Genomic DNA, 25,771 nt, shown 5'->3' with positions numbered 1-25,771 from the left:
GCGTGTAGTTCATGAACTGGAAACTACATCATCTAGAACTAAAAAAACATTGGCCTTGGATTGACCATAAATTTTTTTCTCATTTATCTGAGATCATGACTTCAAGGCCCAAAATTTGCTGTTTATGTGAATCCAGGAAAAGCAAACTACAGATATTCACAAGGAAGCAAAGGGATTTTGCTTAAGTACTAGCGGGAGTTCAATGAAACTGTATACATGAACGCATGTGTTTGAATGCACAAGGAAAGAAATGAGAAGAAAATCAGAGCCAACACTCAGTTGGTGCAGTCATTACTGATAGTCACACTAGTCTTCATTAATGAATTGCAATCTAGAAATACATACTGTGCTTAGGGTACTCAATATAAAGTTCGGAATATTAATTTGACAAGCAGAGAAAAAAGGTAGACAGAGAAGAAGAGACAACAGTGTACCTGTACCTAATATACAAGCTCCAAGTCCAGCTCCATGAACAAAGAAGTGTGAGTTTCAATTAACAATACAAGCAGCAGATGAATAGTATCTGAAGTAGAAAACAAACCAATAACATGGGTTAATGTTAATATGTTATGGAGAAACCAAAAATATTTTGCATAACAATTATTTAAGAAGTTATGATGTGATAATATATAGTTAAAATATTCCTTACTAACGCTAAATCAAACTTAAATCTATTAACCAATCACATAAATATATATCTAATTGCATTGTGGCAGATGAATTTGCACCTATTAGCTTTAGTTATATGGGTAATTGGTGTTTAACATTAACAATGCATTAAGTGCTAGAATTAGATATTTGTCACTTCATTTCATCGATACATTTATCATTTATGTATTTTATGTAATGTATATCAGATAGAATTATTGGAGATGAATTTGCACCCGTTAGCTTTAGTTATCTAGGGAGTTGGGATTCAACCTTGACATGACATTAAACATTTAGAGCTTAATATTCTTCAGTATTCTATAGTAGTTTCTGGTTTGTTCTCTATGGTTCCAAGTCACATGCCTCTTGTCTCTTCCTAAAATTGCAATGCATATAACTTTTTCTTACTCGTACTTAAGCAAAATCCCTTTGCTTCCAAAGTTTGCCTTACTCCTACTTAAAGATATTCACAGAGAAAGAAATTCAGTTTGGAGTGAAAATCCCCAATAGAAAGAAACTCTAAGATGGTTATAATGACTCTTGTGCCCTGATGTTAGTGAAGACACAAAGAACCAGAAGAAATGAAGAATAGTTGAGAGAACTGGTCTACTGTAGGAGATGAATTTAGAGGCAAAGCAGCCTTGCAAAGATGATTTGGGTACATAAACTATTTCTGATTGTTTGTGTATTTTGATCTTAGATTGTTTTGAGTTTGGTTGTAACTTATAACAAAATTTGATTAAAAATCTGTTCATACTACTGATCTGGTTTAAGAAATCAGATTTGGGTTATTAAACTGTTTAAAAAGTTTGGTTATTTTGTGGTGTGGTTCAATTTAGCTATGGCTTGGTTTTTATAGTAGCATAAACTTTTCAAGTGTATGTGTGTGTGTTTCTAACTATAGACTTATTTGCTACTTTGTTTCTAGTTAGATTGGTTGTGGACACAAGAAGGATAAACATTTGACCAAGCCTGAAGTGGGTCATTTTAGGGCTCAAGGAGTTCCAATGAAGAGGAAGCTTAGGGAGTTTCCAGTGACAGAGGATGCACTACTTCCTGTGGGAACATCACTTAATGTTCGCCATTTTGTTCCAGGCCAGTTTGTTGATATATCAGGAATAACAAAAGGAAAAGGTTTTCAGGTGTTTTTCTCCTTCCTTCATATTAAATATTGATTTTACTCTTCTTTTTTTTTTAAAAAAAAATCTATTACTTTGTGTATGTTTGTAAGTTTATGCATGTATTTGTGTCTGCATTTGTATATATTATCAAGTTATTTCCCTCTTATTTTATTTAGATTTTGTGTGTGCCTGTGGAGAATCCTTCAATGTGAGTAAATCAGACACAGAAAGGGTTCCTGACTTCCAGTTTTGTGGACTTAAGTCTCAAATTATGAGTGTCGATTTTAAATGTCTTTTTTGTTTCCAGGGTGTGATGAAGCGGCATGGATTTTCAGGAGGGCCAGCATCCCATGGTGCTTCATTGGCCCATCGAACACTTGGTTCTGTAGGTCATTTAACTAGTCATGGAAAGGTAAGTACTCTATTAGATTGGTATGTTTGTTGAGATATGTTTGTCTAGTTCCTTGAATAAGTTCTAATTTGCTTACAATAATATTTCTCTGATAGTTTTAAATATTTTTTTCTATTACCCTTCAGGTTTTTAAAAATAAAAAGATGCCTGGGCGAATGGGAGGAGACCAAAGAACTGTTAAAAATGTATGGGTCTACAAAATCGATCCAGCAAGGAATTTAATGTGGGTGAAAGGCCAGGTAAATTCTTTTTTCTATTTTTATTATCACATTCTGATTGGAGCTAAAAAAGGCAAGAACCATCTGTTTATTACATCAGACACTTGAGCATCCCACTTAATTCTTTTTTTAATATTGCTAAAGAAATTTCAATATATGTTTGAGCCAAAATTACTTGTGTAAATTTTGCATAAGAATTTGGGACCGTTAGTATGTAATCATAGATGGATCAGTAAGTATTCAGCCTGCTTTTTAGTGGTTGATTTGCAACTTCTTGGTTGACAATTGGCCACTAACTCCCCAAAATAATTGGTTTTGAGCTTTATTATTGACTGCATATTTCTGTTTGTAGGTCCCAGGAGCTACAGGGAACTTTGTTTTTATAAAAGATGCTGTCTATGAAAAACCTGACATATCTCTACTTCCTTTCCCAACTTACTTTGTCCCAGAAGATGAAGATACTGATAATTTGAAGCCATTGGTTGCTGAGCTTGGGGATGTGGATCCATTTATGGTTACTGATTAAAGAGTTAGTTTTCATGCCAGGTTCACTTTTGCCGTCATGTTTTCTCGGAATATAGAATGGTAAATGAGATTTGAGGAACCAACCGAGGATGATTTTTTACTTTTCTTTTTTGGCAGCTTTAGGGTTGTTTACAACATTGATCAAATCTAAATTAAGATTGGGTAAAGCGTGGTTTTCTTGGAATCCTACAAATAAGTGTGGAGATTTGGAATTAATGAATCATGATGTTTTATTCTTATTGAATCGGTTTCCTTTTTTAGGCAATTTAATTGGCGGCATTGTACATGCAGTGAACATAACTTTTAACCCATTTTACTAGATCTTTCCGATTGTGATAATAATTTTGAAAGGACTGTCTTTCCTAGTAAAATTGTTATTTTAGGTCCAGGTGCTATTGGTTCAATGAAAAAATGAATACACCCAAGAGCTCATAGTCAATAGGTCGTCAAATGTTACATATTGTACAATCTATTCTTGTGGGTAAATTTAGCATTGCCGTAGTTTTGATTTAGGGGGATTATGAAGATATCTTATGTTTTAAGCTTTTTTTTTCTAATTTATATCAGTGACTTTTCTTTTGAAATTCATTAAAATAATTTTTAGCTTATTAGTTTAACGGTTAAATGCTGTCACATGATAAGAAAAAAAAAAAAAAGTTGTCATATGATAAGAAAATGTATTAAACAAGAAATGCTAGGACACCCATTAGCACTGGTGAAAGGAAAGGACTAAAATGTTCTTTATCTTTTTTTTAAATACGGATTATCAATTCATATGATTTTTGTTTTTAATTTTTAATTATTTAAAAAATAATAATTAAAAAATTAAAAATTATTTTTTTATGAAAAACTTACGGATTATTAATTTGTATGAGTTTTTTTAAAATATTTTTTATTTTTTAACATGTTATTGAAATTAATTTTTTTTTATGTTAGTAATAGTTTTAGCAATTTTATAAATATTGATTTGGTAATATTATTTAAAACATATTAAACAATCACCAAATTTCACCGTATATTTTTAACAAAGCATGTGCACCACTGCCAACAAACAACAAGCGTGCACCAATGGAAGGTAAAATAAGCAAGTTTCAGTTAGGGAGTGAGATTTTACAAAAACAAAAAGACACCACAGAAATGAATAAAGGAATATGTTATTTATAACCCAAAATGTGTATAAGGGCAGTTTTGACATTTTGGGAAACTGCTGGGTGTACCAGCAAAAAAGCTGGGTGCCCAAAGCAGTTCCCATGTACTTTAGAACTTGTTGGATTTTATTAAAGGATAGGCTTTCAACATTGATGGTAATGGATATGCAAAAGATATGTTTTGTATAACATATAGGTTAAATTGGAAATTTGATTAGATCCAAAATATCTCTGATCTAATCAAAACATTGGAAATTTGATTTTCAATTCAGTTTTTAGATGAAAATTGTAGATTTTTTGGTTAAAGTTCATAAATTAATGTCATTTGTCAAAATTATAAGTGTCGGATTTGATTCTTCTCGCTTTTTTTATTTTATTTTAGCTCACATACAAAAGCAAATTTACATTGTTTGGTCTTTACATTGAGAAAAGATTTATGCTTTGACTGTTATTTACTTTTCATATTTATTCATATATGAAAAACAACACTCACCAAATGAGTGTAACTCAGTTTACGATACATGTTGAGTTTATGGGAGGACATGAGTTCAATTCCTGCATAAATACTCTTGGAAAAGGAAGAAAAATCTTAAATGTGATTAAACTTTAAACTGAGTGATTATGATTATTAATAAAAAAAACACAATTATAACTTCAATAAACAAATAAGGATTTATTTGTAAATATGTTTTTATGTAAATATTAAAATGTAACTTTTTATATAAAAAGAATAAAATAAAGTGTTATTTTTAATTTAACCTAATTTATAATTGAGCAAATTCAGCTAAGCATCTCACTTGGTTGAACCTTTTAAAACAAAGTGGCGTCATACATTGGAACTGATTCTCGATTTTCAGCTTTTGAAAGAGTGTTTAAAACATACTTTCTCTCTATCTATTTATTTAAAATTTATTGAAAATTACAAAATAAAAAGAGAAAAACATTAGATATAATGTGGGATCCATCCAATTTTATCATTTTTAATAAATTTTAATCAAAGAAAGTGTAGTTAAGAGTGTTAGAGTGTGTTTCTAGTATTTTTCTTTGACAGATGGTTGCTCGCAAGGCCATGACTATAGTTAAACTATCAGCAAAATTAAATGTGATCACATGGCACCATGCATTCAAAGAAGCTAATAGAGTGGATGATCTAGCTAATTCAAAACAAGAAATGATTGTTTATGAACAAGTTCTCAAATTCATAAGAAAGGCTTTTGTAGTTGATCTATCTTTTGAGGATATATGTTGTAATAGCTAGTTTGGACGGATAGCTCCAACAAAAACAAAATCTTTTAAAGAATGCTCATTGATATTACTCAATAAGATCACTAGGTATCCTCTTTCTGGGCTTAAAGTGAACATCAATAGTCTTGAAATGGAGGAAGTAAAAGTATTAGAAGATGAATTGATGAAGGACTAAAAGGGTATTGACTTTTAGCTTGAGAGGAGTTGTTACTAGATCAAGGTTAAAGTACAAGAGGACATTAATATGAAGATGATCTCACTTGTGAAAAAGGATAAGGGAGGTAACTTGAAGATCATAAAATTAAACCAATTTCTAGATTAGGATTGGTTGTTGTTTTTGGATCTTTGTTATCGGGCCTGTTGTTGGACTTTAAGTTTTTTGTTTCAGGGTGTTGCTAGATGCACCTGTCATATTAGTTGTGCACCCCACATTAAAATAAAATTCCAAAAATATCCTTAAATGTTTTCTGCTTCTACGGACTGGTTAATCCGTACAGATTGTTTTAGTAAGACCTATTATGTTGTTTTTGGCCTTTTATTAGTTATATATATTAGCCTTCTCATTAGTATTAATATGATAGGTTCTTATGAGTTATGACACATGTAGAGGACCAAGCTAATTGGGAGTGTTTCTCCTTGGTTCTTTCGTGAAACTTTGATTCTCATCAAAGAATTCCATTTTTTGTGACAGAACTACCTTAATTCATCAATTCATTCAAATTGTGATGCTATTCTTCGATCCTCTTATCTTAATCCATCTTTTTCTTTTTCTTAATTTTGTTAAAATTTCCAAATTGATGATGCTGAAATTTGATTCATATTAAGGTTTCATCATCAAGGTTCTGTCTGTACAATTTTTTTCTATCTTCATAACTGTTATGCGAGGCTAAGCAAATCTTTCCACAAAAAATAAAAGCATGTCGTTTTAGACAGGCTACGGCTGTGTTGGTTTAAAGTTTGAAAAGTATGTTTGTGAAATCCAATACACAAATGAAGAAAGAAAAAGTTGTTACTTTGAGAGTGAAAGTACTTCTGAACTCTCTAAACTTCTACAAATACCGAATGAGCTCCACTGCAAACTTTCCTTTCTTTGTGGAGTTTATTTCTCCTATCTGATCCAAAATGAAATAAAACATACCTAAAAAGGATTAATCACATATAATATATCCAAAGTCATTCAGATAATCCAAGCCTTAATTAAGTTTTGGCAAGTTACCTTTAATCTTCCCTTGCCACTAATTGATACAATATCTCCACTCTTGAGTGTGGTTCCTTTGGTAGTAACAGGGATCCAGTTGATACGCACATCACCATTGCTACGAGCATGATATGTATAAAACACGGTTATCATAATAATATAAACAATTATTTTTTTCCATACCAAAGTGTATATGCAATGAGATTTTGCAATGAAAAGGTGCATTGCTGAAATATAAACAATATGAAGTACAGTAACACAAATTCAGTCCATTTTTATAAATATAGAGCAAAACATCTAAGCATCATCGTATAAAAAAAAAATAAAACATGCAGGACAGCACCAAGAAGAATGATGGATCCAGTAATCAATTGAGTCAAGAAAGAATGGAATGAATTTAATTGAATTAGCCCTGTTTGGACAAACTTTTTTATAAGCACTTCTAAGGGAAAAAGATAAAAAGGAAAAATAAAATAAAATTCTCCCACAAGCTAAAATTAACTTATGTATAAGCTAACTCGTAAAATCTCTCATTTTAGCTTTTCGAAAAGCTAATTTTAATTTATGCATAAGTTAATTTCAACTAATGAGAGAACCTTATTTCATTTTTTTTCTTTTCTTTTTCTTCCTATAAGTACTTATCGAGAAGTTTATGCAAATATGATCGATATCAGTTGCAGTTATAAGTTGCAAGACTTCTATATTAGGCATCTCAAGGGCTTGTATCTGACATCCGGTGCCTTGAATTTCACTAATGCACAATTATTTATTGTTGGCACTTGTCTACAGTTGATACGCCAGCAATAAATTTATGATACTTTAGAGTAAAAAAGAAAAAGCAAAACAAGAAAACAAAGTATCTTCTAACTTGAACTGCTATTATATAAATTGTTGGTAGTTTACAGCTTCCACAGAAGGAGAGACAAAAGAGACATTAATTAGCAAAGTTGGCACTGCGGGGAGTGGGGGGAATCATATCTGACCAAGGTCTTGTCACCAAGAGCAAACCATATAACATGTTCATTTGCCATAATTCCCTTACGGTAACATTTGATTAATATGATTTGTTTCAAGTATAATGCTGAACTATATTGACTATACAGTTGGGTTATATGCCAAAATAGCCACAAAAGTCTCAGCAGTATTATGTGCAAGATTGATAAGTGCTGTGAATCATTACTTTTTCATTAATTTTACACAGCACTTCATCTTAATTTTCCATATTTGGTGCTTAGTTTGAGCCTTTTTGCTAAAGATTTATAGTTTTCTTGAAATTTTGTAAATAATATAGTTTTAGTTGTGTTTTGTAGAGTTTTGATGCATCAACAATGGACTTGAAGATTCTTGAAGTTTGAAGCAACCCTCTTAGCGCGCCTGCATGCACTTAGCACAAGAAGCCTAGTTTGGAAGGCCACGTGGCAAGCATCTGGTGGCTGATTGGGCAGAACTGAAGCTTGGTGTGCGTGAATTGTTTCTCCTACGAAGTATTTAGGCTAAGCACACACCTCAGGCTTAATACACAGTCACTTAGTTCAATGCTGCTTTTGCTAAGCGCGCATGCCATTATGAAGAAACGACAATGTAGCCTTCTTGGACCTATTTAAGCATCTTTTTCATTGGGATTGAGGGGAATAACTCTATGGCATTGTGCATTGTGGCTCAGGCTCTTTGGGTGCCTTTGTTCTTGATTGTCAACCATTTTTCTTCATTGTCCATTGTATTTTCTTCACGTTTTTTGTCTCTCATGTTAATGAGAGGCTAATTTTTCTCATAGTTGGGGATTTGGTGTACTAGCAACTCTCATGTAATTATTCTCACTATCTCTTTAATGAACATTCAGTGTTATTACTATTTCTCTGTTCTTAATGTTAGTTTGTGGATTGATCAACCATTTGCTTATCTTGTAGTTTTCTTTTTCATTGGGAAATGCTTTAAAAACTGAGTTTTGAGAATGGTAACTAATGGGTGTCTCTTCTAGGGATAGAGTGATGTTCATTAGTCTCTTAAAGACTCTTGCTCACATCAAATCATTTAACTGCACTTCCTAAGGGATTAGGAGTGGGGTTAAGTGATTTAGCTTCTATCACTTGAGGGATCAAGGTTAGAAGATTATAGTGAGTTGAGATGACATTGGAGCTTCATTATCCCCAACTATTCAATTTAATTGTTGTTTACAACCTTTGCATTCTACGTATTCAATAAATTGCTTGTGTGAAAATCTGTCCTGTTTTACATTGCTTCTTAGTACATAGACTTTAAATTCTGTACTTATTCCATTAAACAAATTATTCCAATTGCTTAGAACTTGATTTTACACAAATTGTTTAGGGCGAACTTAGTTCCTGTGAACATGATACTCAGTCTTACCGTTTATTTACTACTTGTACGATTTGGTTCACTTGCCAATTGGGTTAACAAAGACCAAGAGTACATTTCTGGATATTGGCAACATTGAAACAAAGGGGAAGAAAAACATGGAGTAAGCCAAGCAATTGGTGTGGTTAAAGCTAATCAAATTCATAGACACTAAATCTATGCACAAGTTTTTGCAATGTTCATAACTGTAGTGTGACAATCAACAATTTACAAATAAACAGAAACGACAAACATAAGTTGGAGATTTCCAACCTGATCATGTCAACTAGCTTTGAACGTGAAACTTTAAATCCAGCACTAGCTAGTGCATCAACTCTTAGTGATGCTTCTATAGTTTTGAATGATTTTGTTCTGCACAATCAACAAAATTGGTAAAGTCTGACTGACACAATTATTATGTGAAGTTGAGCCCAGGTCAATACTGCACCTTGGTGGTTCATAATCAAGAGAAATTAATGGAATCTTAGTGCAAGATACAGGAACATTACGAACCTGAATAAGAAGAAAGCAATCAGAATATATATAGTATCCAACAACTTTGCAAAACAGAAACTGCTTAAAACAATGTACTGAATTTGCTGTCTCAGGACAACAGCAGGATGTTCAATCAGACCTTTATATATTGTGAAGAATAATTCTCACACAAGGGTAAGACATTACCTTTTGTTCTGATAATTAGATGTTTACTGAGAGAGGTGAACTGTAGAAAGCATTAAGTGAAATAACATTACCTTAACCAGTGTTGACATGAGAAATTCAACGAGTTCAGGTACAACAATTATCTGAGCACCCTGTTCCCCCTGGATAACAAAGGCAACAAAGTTTAAGTTTCCTAAAATATGTGTGGGCTGGTGTACATGCACACAAGAAAAATAAACAGAACAAAAAACTAATTATTTGAATAAATACAAACAAAATGGTGAAATAAAATCAGAATGAATGCAAATGGGAAAATATAATCCAGGTCATGCCTGTAAACTTAAATTGCAGCGAACCAATCGATCTCCAACTTAGTTGCCAGCCAACTGTAGACGTCACCCTTCTTAATATTGCTTTCTTGACAGATTTGACTTTATGATTTTTTTTTTTTTCTTTTTGACACTGATTTGACATTTTTTATATCCGTCATATGAATAATCTTCTATTCTACACACTATTGATCTAAGTAGAAGATAATAGAAATATTGAGTCATCAAACAACAAACGAAAATCATTAACATTAGACATAAAAGCAGCATTAGACAATAATCTTTTACATATAAGAGATGACATGGAAATTAGAACAAAATCAGCAAATAAAAAACTCATAAGAAGGAAATTTTTAGTATAATATATAACAAATTGCAGATTATGATGTACTACTAAAGGCATGTCCATTAGAAGTTAATCATGTTATACAGCAGCCTTAGCTGTCCGTTGTAACTGTTCCTCAATCAGATATAAAATATGAATATGTTCTGCTGGAGGAGTGCTAGCAACACAGTTCTCCCAACACACATTCTACTATTGGTTGAAATTTATTAAAAACTACAAAATCATGAAAGAGATCATTAAATAAGATTTATAATAATGAGAACAGATGTGATTCTCAAATGTGTTTATTGATGAACCAAGGCTGTACATTTATAGGGCAGCAGTAGGTGATTGTCACAGCATCTCAAATGCACCAAGAGATAATCCTAACATCTAGATAATTACTAAAGGCTATAATTCAAATAAATGTATTTATCTAAATGTACAGCTGAATTCAAATAAATGTATTTATCTAAACTTGTAACTGAATATCACCTAATAGGACCCACAATTTTGTGTGATTTCCAAAAAATTTCAACCAATAAAAGATGCTGTGTTCAAAAGAGTATGACAGAGGTGTGTTGCTAGCATTTCTCGTTCTGCTATTAGCACCCTTTTGTGCACAGAGTGCAGTTTCAAACAGAACCTTCATGTAATAAATTTAAATGTAAAAATACCTGCAATATAATGTCTCCAAGTTTCTCCCTGACAATTCCTGTACCAAGAATTGAGCCAAGGAAGTCACCATGCGAGCAAGGTTCAAACTGGAAGTTTCCTGTAATGCTGAAAAAAGTAATATTATGTAAATATTAGCAAACATTTCTAGGAACATCAACAATGATCCGGTGAGCTTGAAATTTTTTGTAAATTACAAGATTTACCTTAATGCTGAAATAATATCTGGATCACTGGTCAGTTCTTCTGGATGTCCAACAGAAATCCGACAACGTTCAGCCTAGAGAATACAAGTGTTATGTCTACATATAAATTCAGATTACTTATGTATCAAGGGTACTGAAAAGCACTTATCTGGATATTTACCTGAGGGTAACCTCCTTGAGCAATTGCTTTCACGTCTGCTAGTTTTTCCAAAACTTGCATAGATTCCTTTAACACTGGAGGGGTTAGAAAATCTGTATGGAGAATCTCTCGCTTTAATGATGCTCGTCTAGCCTACAACAAATGGACAACAATCAGAGAAAAACAAGTCAGGGATTAAATAATGATTTATAGGGTAAGATTTTAAGACGGAATGGTCAAAAGGGCCTCAATATTTTTGACACAGACAATAAACATCAAACTTTCAAGTAGGGATAAAAAGGAGTTCCAAGGTTGTTCATGCCATGTGTAAGGTAATGATGTTTATAGACTAGAGACCATGGAAAAACAAGAAAGTACCATCTCAAGAATATGTTTTACTTCTTTCGTTACACTTCTTTCTCCTACTCCTTTGAGTAACAAGTCAACTTCTCCCTTTAGAGCTTGTACTGTCTGGCTTACACCTGAAGCTGCACTTCATAAAACATTAAAAATGTGAAACTGGATCATGATTAATTGAGTCGCCAACAATCATGCATACTTTACTGAACAAGCAGCTCAAAAGTGGAGAAAGAATTCATGAATACTGCTTTGTTATCACCCAGTAAACCTCTTTTCTAACAGATGATCAAACAATAATAATACCTCAAATTAATCGTAGTTTAGGGAAGGGGCATTTACAGGATTTAAATGAAAGTTATCTAGTCAAAACCATTACTAGAATATCTGACATGTACATTACCACTGACACTAATAAGTACTCTAGATGACACTAGAACGGTCTGTTAATTTATGCACCTCAAAATTAAAATAACAGGGTATTATTCGTATTCTTGTATCGGGTCAAAGAACACAATTTCTCTCGCCTTCATTTTCAGCACCCACAATTTCTTTTATCAGAAAGATTGCAGTTTTAAAAGATTAAACATAATGGGTATCATTCATTTAAGATATAGGTACTTAGGTAGCACCAAAAAACTAAAGGAAAAAACAAATTAGATGAAGTAGGTGGAGACCTAAAGAAGTAGAAACGGAGAGAAGATGAGAGCAAAAGTTCCTCTGCAAAGAGAGTTTAACATTGTTGCGGAGAATATGAGAATGAGAGATAGCAAAAGCCTGAGCTGCTCTTCTAAGACACCATGTAGTTCCAAAGCTAGAGGCTGTAACAGCCATGGGGGTTCCACCTTTACTGGGATGGGCGTGAACGTGAACTCAACACCACATGAGGAATTATGTTACACCTCCTCAAAGCTCTTCTTTTTGTTTTTTAAGATTGGAAATTGATATGTAACTGTTTTATATGACAATTAATGTCTAGTATAGGTCTTCTATATAAATTTTATGAACGAAGTGTAAGTATCAACTAATTACTTCTTATCCTAAAAAAAAACTAATTACTTCATATTTTTTTTATAAAACTATTTAATTTCTAATTTTCTAAATAATTTTTTACTTTAATTCCTTGATAAAAATATAAAAAATATAATTAATGCTAATATTCCAAAATTAAAATTATACTTTTAATCTTAAATATTGGGATAAATACCAAATTTAGGATTTGAATTTGCAAAGGATTAACACGTAATTTCTCATAAATAAAAACATAAAATTTTATTTCTAAATTTATAAAGTGTGTAACAAATTCGTCCCACCATCAACCAAGTAGTAAAAAGTAAAATTTTTATGACATTTTAGTCTAAGTTAATTACATATGTAACAAACCACTAACATTTAGATTTGGTCGATTAGATTAACTGAGATATTTGACGATGTGATGAATTTGTTGTACTTTTTGTCAATTTAAAGACAAAATTTCATTTTTTTTTTCATTTTTCAGGAATTAAATGCAAATTGAAGGATGAATTTATGTATTTACCATAAATATTAAGTAATATTTTAGTCTCGTGCACATAATTTTTGAGTGAACCAATATAAACTATGTGTGTTATCTACTTTGTTTATGTTTCTCATATAAGTGATTGTTGCATATTTACTTTAGCTTCTAAAAGATCTTTAGATCAAATAAAACTAATACATTTTATATTTGAGAAGATTTTGCAAAAAGAAATTTTAATTTCAGAAGCAACATCATAGTTTTAATAAGAAAATCAGACTCTTTGAATGGGAAGCGGATTCTAAACTTTTTTAGAAGTGATAGTTTTTATAGGATACTCAATAATAATAGAACCAACATTTATTATCTTATATGAGAAAGGAAGATTCTTCTTCTAACAAACTTTTGATATTTAAGCTTGAAGATTGAGAAAAAATATAAAAAGAAATGTGTTTTGTTTGTGCATAAAAGTTAAAAGTCAATTTAATGTCACTGTTTAACTTCTAATTTTATAACTCTAATTTATTATTTAGGTTCAATTTAATCTTCTATTTTTTTTTTTAATTTGATCCTTTAATTTTCAAAATTAATTCAATTTAATTCTCTAGTTTTTTTTATTCAATTTAATCCTTTAATTTTTAAAATTAATTTACTTTTTGAAAAAAATATATATTTTGTGGCGGTTCAATTTAAATCAATTTTAAAAAAATTAAAGGACCAAAATAACCAAAAAAGAACTAAAGGATCAAATTAAATCTAAAAAATAAATTAAAAGATTAAATAATTAATTTAATCTAAAAAGTTAAAATTCACCAAAAAAAATCTCTTGACTAGGGACTAACGTACCACATGAAAAAAAAAAATTATTTTGAGTTTATTCCATTCATCTTTTTACTAGTGAGTGTGAGTAATATTTTTTCAACTTTTTTATATCCAAATCAATCTAATCAATTGAGATTGATTTGCTTCGGGTTGAAGATCCAAACCAAGAAAAATTCAATCCAAATCGATCTTATTAAAACCGATAGGTTCGAATAAAAATTCACTGCGAATCCAATCCAAACCATGCTCACCTCCAGTTACATACATTACTTCAATTTATAAAACATATTTCAAAATTAGAGGCAAATAAAGCTATTGGAGTAGCACATCTTCACGAATCAATTTCATCCACCATAAATTCATGGCCACTAATGACACCATTACTCTACAGTCTGCAACTCAAACCCTGATTCATGGTAGAAGGAACAACTTTGCTGGCAACAAAATTAGAAAAAGCAACGCGATCAAAATCCGCTTTGATAAGCCATTGAGGATTTCAAATAGGTGTATGCATTCGCAATATCAAAATATATTTTTAAAAAAACAATATCAAAATATAAGGTATCTTAAATTGGAGTTATGTTCTCGAATTTAAAGATTTTCTTCTATAATTTTTTTTAAAAAAATCATTTAAATTAAAAAGGCATTTTCAAACACAGCAGTGTACTAAGTCGGTATAATTTACATAAAATGACCCATTATAGCATGAACACAAATAATTACAGACATAACTAATCTAAAGTTCGAAATAATATCAAAATAACTTTAGCACATACCTAGATGTGGAGTTCAGGTATTATTTAACTCATTAAGTATCTGGTTATTTGTGCCTACATTTTGAACTTCTAATTAGTTTTTTTCATGCAAAAATTGCTCACCCTAACATTTGAACTTACCTCATTGATTATTTCCGATTGGTACCTTGTAGCCAAATGAAGACATTCACATTCTACCATCACACCTCAAGTCATGGTCACCCTCTCTAGAGAGATTTTTGTTAACCAACATGTAAAATCTATCATCATAAAGTTTTCAGTATATCATGGTACCATTCCTATGACAAATTAACTACAGAAACAAATTCAAGCTTCCAGTAACATCTCATGAAATCTGAACAAAATTTTGAAAGTAAATAGTCAAAGCTAAATATGCATGCAGTTTCTCCCCAAAGCAGGAGCTAAGCACAACAAAGTGTGTTTGATCTACTATTCTCCCAAGAGGATGTATAGAACATGAACATAACTTATGCTACCTCACAAACCTAGCCACCCACTCAGAAAATTGGTTTCGCAGCTCCTTCCACATCTAAACTTTTCAAAAAAGATAGATGTACCCAAGCACAGCCAACAGGAGGACTAGCAAGGTGGCAGCTGCAGCCCATATCAGGTAATTGTTAGACTTCTTCCGCTTAATAATAGCTTTTGGAATCGAGTCCGGGCCTCTTGCTCGGCCCCTGGACCTGATGCCACTCTCCTTTTGGACCTTTTCCTTCACTGGAGCCGGGGCTTGGACATCATCGTTAATCTTTTCTGGCTCTGTAACCTCGACAACTTCATCCTTCGGTTCGTCCTCAGGGTTGGCCACGGCTGCAGTGCCTGATTTCTTCTTTGCTTTCTTCTCACGGTCCTATTAAAAGCGGTTTCAGGTTTTGGAAAATGTATAACTATGGAATGAGAAAAAGAAAATGAATCAACAAACAAACAAATCACCTTAAGCTTCTTCTCAGCTTCCTTTTGTGCTCTGATGGCTGCTTTGGCTGCAGCTTTCTCTGCTAACTTCTTCTTTCTTTCCAAGGCCTGCTTCGCCTTCACAATTTCCTCCTCTCTTTTCATCTCTTTCAGCTTTGCTGGATCAATTTCAGGCTCTTTGGCAGGGGCCTCCTTTTCGGGACTTTCAAATTCATATTCATCAGTTTCTGCTACATCCTTACTCTCCAGTTTGGATTTCAAATCCCTCCCCTTGTTTTTGGAATCTTTCTGAGTGGTTTTGGATTCTTTCTGAGCAGGCAAAGTTTCTTGTGGAGAAGGCTTAGGTTCCTCCTTTGGCTGTTTTGCAGCCATTTTTGGTAATGCTTCAGCTTCAGCAGGTTTTGGTTCTTCCAGAATTGGCTTTTCATCCGGGTTCCTCATCCGTCCGTCCCGACTCAACTGTCGCATATCCAATGAGGCCAAAATTCTTTTTTCATAATCATTCCTAAATGCTTTGTCCTTGTTCCAGAGTGCCATAAATTTCTCAACCTACAATCATGGGGAAATATGAGATTCAATCTCAACCATCAGAGTCAAGAAAAGCAGGAAAAAATTATCGGATGGTTAAAGTGCAATGCCATCATTAAATATTGGATAGTTACAAAGAATCAAATATTACAAGGACAAACCTCTGTCTGTGAAACTTCATCAAGAGCATTAATATCTTTCTTTGCAGCCAGCTCCCGTGCTTTGTTCAGAACCGTACGACTTTGGTAGAAATAGGTGTTCTGAACAAGAAAACATTAATGCAAATTCAGATATTATTATTCTACAGTGCTAAATCATATCACTGAAACAAACAAATTAGGTTAGTAATCATTTAAAAAATCACTAGAGATTTACATCAATGACAACATCAAGCATGTTTTCGTGAAATTTACATCTACTACAAAATTCTACTTGACAGGGTTCATGTCAATAGTTATAAATAATTGCCAATTTGGCAGAACTCCAATATTCTGGTTACAATGTCAACTAAATTTCTAAAGCAGCAAGTTATAGATACAGGTTTCATAAAAACTGAGATTAAATGTGGTACAAAAATGGATAAAGATAAAAGGATTAAAAACCAGAATGGAGGTCACTAAATGCTTGCTGGTAACAAAATTGAGAGAGATGAAGGTGCAAGTAACCACACAGCCATATGTTGCATTCCATCTTCAAAAATTTATCCTATCAAATGAGATGGAAATGCAAAAATAAGGTTCAACAGTGGTGGAAGGCAAAAATTCTGCCATATACACACGCCATTGCGCCGCAATGGTGGGCCTCCATTCACAAATTGCCTATGGCGGTTGACAAAAAATCCACCATGGCAGCCCCATGGCCGCTATTTAACAATACTGGTTCAACAAAAACGATTTCAAACCTCCCCATTCTCCACCTTCTCAGCCTAACACCAGATGAAAATCAAAAACATATGTTGCATTCCATCTCACTCCATTTTGCATTCCCTGTATTCCTCATTTTCATTTTCCACCTATTCGACCAAGCACACCCTTAAAATATCACACTGCACTGCTCATACTTTAAAGTGAAACATACCCCCTCCTCGCGCTGTTTTCTTAGCTGCTGTATACTCTCAAAAGCTTTGTCCCTCTTCTGAGAAACAGCTGTCAGTTCCTCCTGTAGAGACTGGATATCCTTGTCTATGGCTTTCAGTGCATCATCAATTTGCTTGATTTTGGACCGAATTGCTTCTCTCTCTTTCTTCACTCCATCCAAATCCCCACCAATAAGCTGCAATGGAAATTAATTTCTCAAAACTTTTTGAATAATAATAGTACACATTTATTCAGAAAACTTTGGGGAAATTTCATTAGCAAAGATACAAATAAAACCATCTTACCTTAACCTGATCTTGAATGGCTTCTTTTTGCCCCATAGATTCCTGTAATTTGGCCCTCATTGCAGCATTAGCAATAACTTTCTCCCTTGTCCCCTCAAGCTGTTTGATTTCTCGGAGGATTTGTTTTTCCTCAGTCAAAGGAATGCTCTCATGCTGTATGCGGTATTGTAAACTATATATCTGAATCCATCAAAGCACACAGGAGTAGTGAGTGAAGGGAGAATAGATTGGGATTAACTAGACAAATTGACGAATGCTGGACTAAAAAGAACTCAGACTCATAACATACAACACTGTTAAGTTCATCCTCAGATGAACACAAACCACCCCGGCCGGCATTATTTGTAGTCCGCAGCTTGCCCAGTGCTTGCTGCAGAGGTCCAATCTCTTTCAATTTCTCATCCACAATACTCTGAAATTGCCTACTGTCGCCTCTTAGAGACTTGACCTGAGAAATCAACTCTACTCGTTCAGCCTGCAGCAAGACAAGATATGTAATTATGTTAGATGTTCATAGAGAAGGAATCATCATATCATGTCACTCTGCAAATACAAAACTTTGATTGTAAGGACAATCCATAGTTGAGTGAAAGGCAAAAATGCACCCTTTAGGTGCTAGGTCCCATCAATCTCAGTCAAGAGGCATCAAAACCCATACATGCCTCACGAAAGAAACATGTCAACATTAGAAAATAAATTATTTGATTTTTTTGCATTAATTGTCCATATAAAGTAGCAACTCAAGCATAACATTTATAGAAAAAATAAAATATTAAATGTTTAATTTTGTAAAACACTAAGTTGCTTGCAGCAAAGAGTCCAAAATATTGAAAATTAGTTTTTTTTCTTAATATTCTGACCATTTTATCTCCATTAGCATAATAGGATCACCATAGTTCTCAAATCAACCAAAAACATCATGGTAGCAAATTAGAGGTTTTTTATTTACATTCTAACAAACACACACGGAAGTTCACACAATTATCAAGGAAAAATTACACTTCCCAATACTGGTTTGTAGGAAGGGAAAAAATCTTCATTCTATCTAACACGTGTTTGCGGTTGGGGAATTTTAAAACAAAAACAAACAGGCCGTTAGACAGCTAGAGTTTTAGGGTTTTTTAGAGTTACGAATACGACACGCATGATGCGCTGGCCTTTGAGACAATTATCCTCTGATTTTGAAATACACTAAACACAACTAAATTTTTAACAAGCAACCACAATGAAATTATTCTAAAAGTGCCTGAGTTTCAGGGATTTTTACAGTTACGACTATGACACGCATAAGGCACTGAACTCTTCTGGGGCCTTGCTTTCGCGCCTTTGAGATGATTATCCTTTCATTTTGAAATACACTAAAAGCAGCTAATTTTTTTTACAAGCAACCACAAAGAATTATTCTCAACTCACCCGCTTTGCCTTCAGTGCTTCTGTGATCTGAAACCGGGCTTGATTTTTCTTGCTAATATCTTTGTCAGACAGGTCGATTTTAGACTTGATGGTTGGATCATCATAAGGCCGCCACCTGACAAAATAAAAAGAATGAATCTGCTTAGGTGCAGGCCAATCTTCAGCAGCATCTTTCGGGGCATTCACGTCTGAAACATCATTCCCTTTCTTTTTTGCAGATTCCTCTCCATGTGTCCCAAATTTGATGGCATCCGCAGCAGCTCCCACATCTTTTTCCAGCTTGCCATTCTCCTTCTCATTCAAAACAGGTTTTCCTCCCTCAGTACCATTCTCCACTGGTCCTTGAACCATCTCAAATCCCACAACCTCACCCGCCATGACTCCAACTACAAGACAACCTCACAAAATCCAAGTAACCTAATTCCAATGCAATATAGGGAAGAATCATGAGCATATACAGTTCAATATTTTGATCCACGGGCTCGATAAGCAGGTACACAAATACTAAATCACAAATCAATAAGAAAAATTTTACGAAACATTAACCGCGTATCATTATTATCAAATAATGAAAGGCATACATATACACACAGACACATATAGCAATGTCAATTTGATCACAAACAACCAATCAGGTGAAACGACCAAAGGGATCTAAAGATTATCACTTTCATCTCAAACATGCAAATCAAACAAACCACAATCAACAAAGCTAGCAAACACGATTTAAAAAAAAAAAACATTTTTCCCAGGCCAAAATTACCTTCTTCTATGACCAAACCCAACATGCAAATCCAAATCACAGAATGAAGACAAAAACATCAGAACAAAACACCAAAAGGGCATGATCTGAAAACATAAAACAATCAAGCCACCATGGATGCATCAAGAGAAAGACAAAAACTTTGAGCCTAAAATACATCCCAAGAAACCAAAAACCACACAAGCAATGATAGAGAGAATACCCAAGTGGAGAACCAAGGGAATTACAGCAAAAAATACCTCTTTTTTCAAGAGTGTCGCCAAATTATGAGTCAGATCTCACTCTGTTGCACTTCTTTGACCTGAAAAGCCCCTCCTCCCTATGATGGCTTAAACGAGAACCAAAAACCAGTTCCAGAGAGAGAGAAAGGGGAGATGCAACCGCATACAACAGTGCCTTATTTATAGTATATACAAAAGGGGTTGGATTTTTTCAGGTTCAGCAGCGGATTTCGCACCCTCGATTTCTACAAACAGTAAAATTGTTGGACCACCGTGTATTTCTTGAAGCTGTTATTTTTAAGGATGATTTTTTTCTTTTCTAACTTTTTATGGGATATTTCAAAAATAAAATAAATCAAATTAAAATAAAGGGTTCTGGGTTTTGCAATTTTGGTTGTTTTTTTTTACTTTTGGGTAAATATTTGCTCATTCCTGTTTATGGGGTCTGCGTACCTAAACCGTAGATATTTGGTAAAGATAATCTTCTGAGGATTATATGGAAAGAAGTATATCAATAAAGTTTTGCTGCTTCTAAATATAAATATGCTATAATAAAATATTTATTCTTTCAACAATTTCTTTATATTTAAAAAGAAATTAAGAAAATAGGATGTATTATCATACAAAGAGTTCTTATATTATTATCTAATTAGAAATTAAAATGTGATAAGTTTTACTTTTATAATAATCATTTTAAAAATTATATTTATTAAAATATTTGTATGATAAATAGGGGTTTAAATTCAAACCATCCAAAATTAAAAAAAAAATATTAAAAAAAATCAAAAATCAAATTAAATTGATTCTTTTGGAATTTGTTTGAATGATTTTTTCTCAAATTTATTGGTTTGTTTAATTTGCGGTTTGTGTTTTTTAAATCAAATCAAACGGTAACACTTATATATTTTAGTGTTATATATTTTATGTATCACTTAAATTTCATATTATTTTATAATATTATGTATATGAAATTTATATAATATATATTATTTTTTTAGACAACTTTCTAAAATATGTTTGGTTTAAAATATGAAAATTTGGTAGATTTTATTATAGATGGGTTAATATATTAATAAGTTTGATAGATTGTTATTAGCAATTCTTTTATGTAATTTAATTTAATAGATAAAAAAAAGTATATAAATTTTAATGAAATAATATTTTAGTAAAAATCAAATCAAACTAATCTTCAAAATATCGATTTGATTTTATATGGATTTTATTTTAAATAAAAATCAAACAAAACTAAATCATATTTATTTTATAAGTTTAGTTCATATCACTTTTTGATAATAACAAAACTAAATCATATTTATTTTATAAGTTTAGTTCATATCACTTTTTGATAATAACAAAACCGAACAAAACTGAATCACAAACACTACTTATAAACATTAGTATAAAACAATTTACTTTACATAGAAACTAAAGTTTTTTAAAAGAGTTATTAAAATAATAAATAATGCATATAAAAATTACTCCAATATCAATGATAATTTATCGTTAGTTGACTGTATTAAAAAAATATACTAAAAAGTATATATTTACTTTACTCTATTAAAAAATATTAAAAATGTAATTATATTTTTGGTTCTTAAATTATTTTAAATCAATTAAGTTTATTCATTTTTAAAATTAATCAATTTTGGTATTCAATTTTCTTTTACCTAAAATGCTTAAATTTCTTAGTCAAATCTTCACAAATTATCTGACAAAAAAATATTCACAAATTAAATTAATTAAGCAGTCTTTAGTCCAAAATTATTAATCAAAACATTAAATCTTAGCTTAAAAAATATTTTTTCCTCTTTAAATCTTATTTTCACATGTTAGTTATATTAATTTTTATTTATTTATTTCACCAAATCTAGTCTAATATTAGAAATTTGAATTTTCAATTCACTAAAAAAAGAATCATCTTGAAGGAAAGTGTTTTTAAGAATTATTATTGAACGGTAATATTTTTAGGAGTCATTCTTAAAAGAGAGTAGTTTTAGAAGTTATTATCATTATATTCACGTTTTATCCTAATCATATTTATTGAGTATTTTAGTTTATTTTTATACTTTGAAATATATTTTTTAATTTTAAATTTAAATTTAAGTTAATTTAATTTAACAATTAGTCGATGTGGCGTGGCATTTTTTTCATATTTTGCTAATGTGACACACATATTCTCACCTAGTGTTTAAAAACTATTTTATTTCCTAAGTCCGGTAACTTTTATTGTATTGAATATTTAATTTTATTTTTATTTACAATTTATTCTATTTTACATGCCATTATTTAAATTTATTTTAAACTAAATATTGAGAAATGTTTGCAACATTTGTAATTTTTAATAAATTGACATCTAGAATTGAGATACTTTTTTTTGCACAAAAGTCAAATAGTGTTTGAGGGAGTGTTATTAGTTTTTTCTTTTCTTTAATTTAATATTATATATTGATATACTTAATATTTAAAATGTATTCTTTTTGTTATGATATCTTTCTTGTTTTGTTTTTTTTTACAATATCTTATCCAAATTTAAATTTTAAATTCCGATATACTATATAATCCTAATTTTTTATTTTTCTTTTCTACCAAATTTTAACGAATATCTTTAAAATATCAGTCAAGTAAACAATTTTTTTATTAGTGTCAAATTATTATTATTATTATTATTATTATTATTATTATTATTATTATTATTATTATTATTATTATTATTATTATTATTATTATTATTATTATTATTATTATACGATACAAAAATTATCCAATACTTATCTCTTTTAATCTTGTGCTCCTTTTCAAACTTTTGTTTTAATAATTTTTAGTTGGCTTTTAAAAAAATTCTTATAAGACCCTTTTTTAAGTTAAATAAAAAGACTAACCCTTAGAAAATATCCACACCCAATTGATATTATTATCCATATGTTTTTCAGCATTAGTTTTGTAAACGATAAATATTTTAGGTTTTTAGTATCGCATTAAATAAAATTCATGACAACCACTTAAATATTACAGATAAAAAATTTCAAAAATATAAAAACTAAAACGTAAAATTTCAAAATATATGAATTAAAACGAAAAAATATAGTACAAATAAGACCGATACATGATTAATTTAAAAAATTGTAATTAAAATATATAAAAAAAACATTTATGCATTAAAAAGTGAGGTGTGTGGTAGGCGTTGAAATCGAGGAACGCGTCCTAGATCTGGATGGGAAGTGGGAACAAGCAAACATAACAGTAGTCCGAAAGTAAAGTACATAAATGCCCTCTCAGGCTCTCACCTTCTCTTAACTACTCAAAATGGTTCTCTCCACGTGCAATGCGCATTCTGACATGTGACATCGCATATCTTACAACTATTTTTATTTACTTTATCTTTCTTGGACGTTGGTGTTATTATTCAGGAAAAAAAAAAAAAGTTGAACAAGTACTGCCAAATACACAAATAGTTTTTATTGTTTAGATGGAGGGTGTTGAAAGAATTGAATTAAACAAAAAATGGTAAGCAGGTGAGGCCAGAAAAACAGACAAATTAAAGCACACTACAATACAAATGGGGAGAAGTGGCTTTGAGAAAAGTCCTACTAGTAATCTTATCCAATAACAATAGGGTTTTAGGGGCATGTTAAAGAGGTTACTAAAAGTTTAATGAAAAGAATTATTGCAGACTCGAATTTTATTGAATTTTAATTTATTACTAAATATTTACTTTTATATAATAAATTACTTAATAGTATATGACTTAAAGAGTGGAATTCTTAATCTTTCTCATAACTAGTAGTGTGAATGGTTGAATTAGATTGAGTTTTAATTATTTTTCAATCTAACCCAATAAGTTTACCTTTTTTTTATTTTGTCATTCTAATTCAATTAAATCCAACTTTAATTGAATTTGATTGGTTATTGAGTTAGACCATTAAAAATTATTACATCTTTAAGTCTTGAAAAAAATTAAAGAAATCTTTAAATATAAAAATAATAAGGATATTTTTTTTACAAAATAATAATGATATTCTTAAAAATCAACATTAATGAAACATTGTACTATTCATAAAATAAATAGAAAAAAAAACTGATAAATACATACTCACATTACTATTTATAAAAAATGTATTAGCTTACAATAAGTATAAAAAAATAAATTCCAAAATAATGTGCTACCTTAAGATGAAAAAATGTATATATAATTATCTCTAGGGAACTGATTTTACTTAGAATGATCTTTTATTAAATAATCTTAGTTATTTTTCCTTGAGTTGATTATCACAAGTTGAATGAGATGTATTAGGTTTTCAGCTAAATCAAATATCTGATACAATGGAAAAGTATTAGGTATTCGACTAGATCAAATACCTAATATTATAAAAGGGTATCAAATACTTGACCTATCAAGTATTCAACTAGACTGAATACTTAATATCATAGGAGAATATCATGTATTGAGTCAGGATAAATATTTGATACTACAGAAGACTATCAGATATTAAGCTAGATCAAGCATCTTATAAGTCTTATTGACTACCTAGTGTTTAAGTGTTAGATTTTCAACTTAACTAAATATATGATACTTTAATATCTAAAAAAAATTTCAAGATATTTTTAGATATTCATGGATATTTTTTCATTTAAGGTGGAGTACTTCTTCGATGCATATTCTCTAAATACTTTAAAAAAAGGAAAATAATTTGACTAAATTATTCACATAACTCAAACGGGAAGGAAAGGTAAAATCTAAATGATGCGACAAAAAAACACATTTATATATATAAAGGTGAAAAAATTTTGGAGTTGAAAAAAAATGCTTAACCTTGTACTTAAGATGTTATATATGATTGTATCGTATGATAGGTGATAGGTAATAGGTGATAGGTGATAGGTGACTGTGAAAAATGGATCTCGTTTTTTTTTGTATCATTAAAAAATTGGATGGAGACCTCAGACCTGGGTGCTTGTCACTTTGGAGTTTGTAGAGTATTTTGACTTGACGATCTAGCAAATTAATAGGGTAGAATAAAATGAACAATGATCCTGAAAATATACCCTGTTTTTACTGGTTAGGAAACACGCCCATTAAGATTATAAGCATTTCTGGTTGGCTGATTTCATTAAAATTGCACTTACTCATTGCAAAAATTCAAAGTGGCTATTGAGTATTTGGCTAGAAGTTATAGATGCTATGAATTGATTGAATTAATGGCCTAAAATGTGAATGTTATCCTCCTATTCATGATTTTTACCTTTTCCTCCCTCAAACTGTCATTGTAGTTTTTTTTTCTAATCCAATTACAATTAATGAGGAATATTAATAATAATAATATATTTTTTTATATTTTTTTACACTTTTTCATTAAAAATATACAATTTATTAAAAGAATACAAGTTCCACTCGTTTTTTTAAGAATTACTAGTTTTTACCCATGCAATTCACGGGTAAACAAAATGTTTGAAAATTTTATTTTGGACTTGTTTTGAATGTACTTCGACAAAAAATAATAATTTGTGCAAAACTACTGTATTTTGTGTGAATAATTTTTATTTTTTTACAATTACACGCTAAAAATTTAGTTAAGAAATGTTTGTCAAATATAAATATTATTTATTTAGTTATAAACTTAAAATAAAAATATAAAATATAACATTTTATTCAATATGTTAAATTTATTTAATTATAAACCGGAAATGTAAAAAATAAAATTTATGTTTGTTATAGATAATTTTGGTAACAAAAAGGCTTCAACAATTATTCTTTTATCCTTAAAAAAGTAAAAAAGTTAAAATTATTCTTTTATGAGAGGAAAAACATTTTTTTAAGATGAAAATTATATAAAACTACAATTTTAGCCTTAAAATGAGTGGAAAAAGAAAAAGACATAATTACCCTCACTTCTACTTTTAT

The 25,771-nt window shown here is 30.8% G+C and overlaps 3 protein-coding genes across 5 annotated transcripts in view; 1 reads left to right on the top strand and 2 right to left on the bottom strand.

The window, feature by feature from the left end:
• Window positions 1-3,163, top strand: part of LOC100794289 (50S ribosomal protein L3-2, mitochondrial) — a 4,245-nt gene extending 1,082 nt beyond the window's left edge. For both annotated transcript variants that reach the window (XM_003540418.5, XM_041007635.1), the window contains 4 exons: window positions 1,581-1,790; window positions 2,077-2,181; window positions 2,307-2,420; window positions 2,752-3,163. In XM_003540418.5, the coding sequence (XP_003540466.1) occupies window positions 1,581-1,790; window positions 2,077-2,181; window positions 2,307-2,420; window positions 2,752-2,925 (603 nt within the window). In that variant the 3' untranslated portion in view covers window positions 2,926-3,163. The remainder of the gene's footprint in view (window positions 1-1,580; window positions 1,791-2,076; window positions 2,182-2,306; window positions 2,421-2,751) is intronic.
• Window positions 3,164-6,118: 2,955 nt separating this feature from the next.
• Window positions 6,119-12,503, bottom strand: LOC100793767 (putative RNA-binding protein ylmH-like). Of its 2 annotated transcripts, none has more exons than NM_001254227.2 (10): window positions 12,239-12,404; window positions 11,583-11,692; window positions 11,226-11,357; window positions 11,066-11,139; window positions 10,862-10,967; window positions 9,623-9,691; window positions 9,319-9,383; window positions 9,144-9,242; window positions 6,534-6,633; window positions 6,119-6,429 (listed from the first exon to the last, which is right to left on the bottom strand). In NM_001254227.2, exons 1-10 carry the CDS (start codon window positions 12,393-12,395, stop codon window positions 6,367-6,369), a joined length of 975 nt encoding a protein of 324 aa, NP_001241156.1. In that variant the 5' UTR covers window positions 12,396-12,404; the 3' UTR covers window positions 6,119-6,366. The 2 variants fall into 2 exon arrangements, with proteins under 2 accessions (NP_001241156.1, XP_006591872.1); XM_006591809.4 differs by having other exon boundaries at window positions 6,215-6,455; window positions 12,239-12,503.
• A 2,366-nt stretch (window positions 12,504-14,869) lies between these two features.
• LOC100793229 (proton pump-interactor 1) lies at window positions 14,870-20,323 on the bottom strand. Its single transcript, XM_041007634.1, has 8 exons — window positions 19,891-20,323; window positions 18,889-19,305; window positions 17,765-17,950; window positions 17,476-17,655; window positions 17,172-17,366; window positions 16,256-16,354; window positions 15,588-16,115; window positions 14,870-15,504 (listed from the first exon to the last, which is right to left on the bottom strand). The coding sequence occupies exons 2-8, from the start codon at window positions 19,264-19,266 to the stop codon at window positions 15,193-15,195; spliced, it is 1,878 nt and encodes a 625-aa protein (XP_040863568.1). The 5' UTR covers window positions 19,267-19,305; window positions 19,891-20,323; the 3' UTR covers window positions 14,870-15,192.
• Window positions 20,324-25,771: the final 5,448 nt, after the last annotated feature.

Source organism: Glycine max, chromosome 12 (assembly GCF_000004515.6).
Source record: "Glycine max cultivar Williams 82 chromosome 12, Glycine_max_v4.0, whole genome shotgun sequence".
In the NCBI taxonomy this organism is placed as follows: domain Eukaryota; kingdom Viridiplantae; phylum Streptophyta; class Magnoliopsida; order Fabales; family Fabaceae; genus Glycine; species Glycine max.
The sequence above is the reverse complement of the archived record's forward strand: the minus strand, read 5'-3'. Positions and strand labels throughout refer to the sequence as shown.

Coding starts and splice junctions, on each gene's coding strand:
- LOC100793767 (NM_001254227.2), bottom strand. CDS start 12,395: ATGGCTGTTACAGCCTCTAGCTTTGGAACTACATGGTGTCTTAGAAGA. Junction 11,358..11,582: donor TAAAACATATTCTTGAGATG/GTACTTTCTTGT, acceptor CATTTGTTGTAG/GCTAGACGAGCATCATTAAA. Junction 9,692..10,861: donor TTGGAGACATTATATTGCAG/GTATTTTTACAT, acceptor TTTGTTATCCAG/GGGGAACAGGGTGCTCAGAT.
- LOC100793229 (XM_041007634.1), bottom strand. CDS start 19,266: ATGGCGGGTGAGGTTGTGGGATTTGAGATGGTTCAAGGACCAGTGGAG. Junction 16,355..17,171: donor GAAAACAGCGCGAGGAGGGG/GTATGTTTCACT, acceptor TTTCTTGTTCAG/AACACCTATTTCTACCAAAG. Junction 15,505..15,587: donor AAGCTGAGAAGAAGCTTAAG/GTGATTTGTTTG, acceptor CGCTTTTAATAG/GACCGTGAGAAGAAAGCAAA.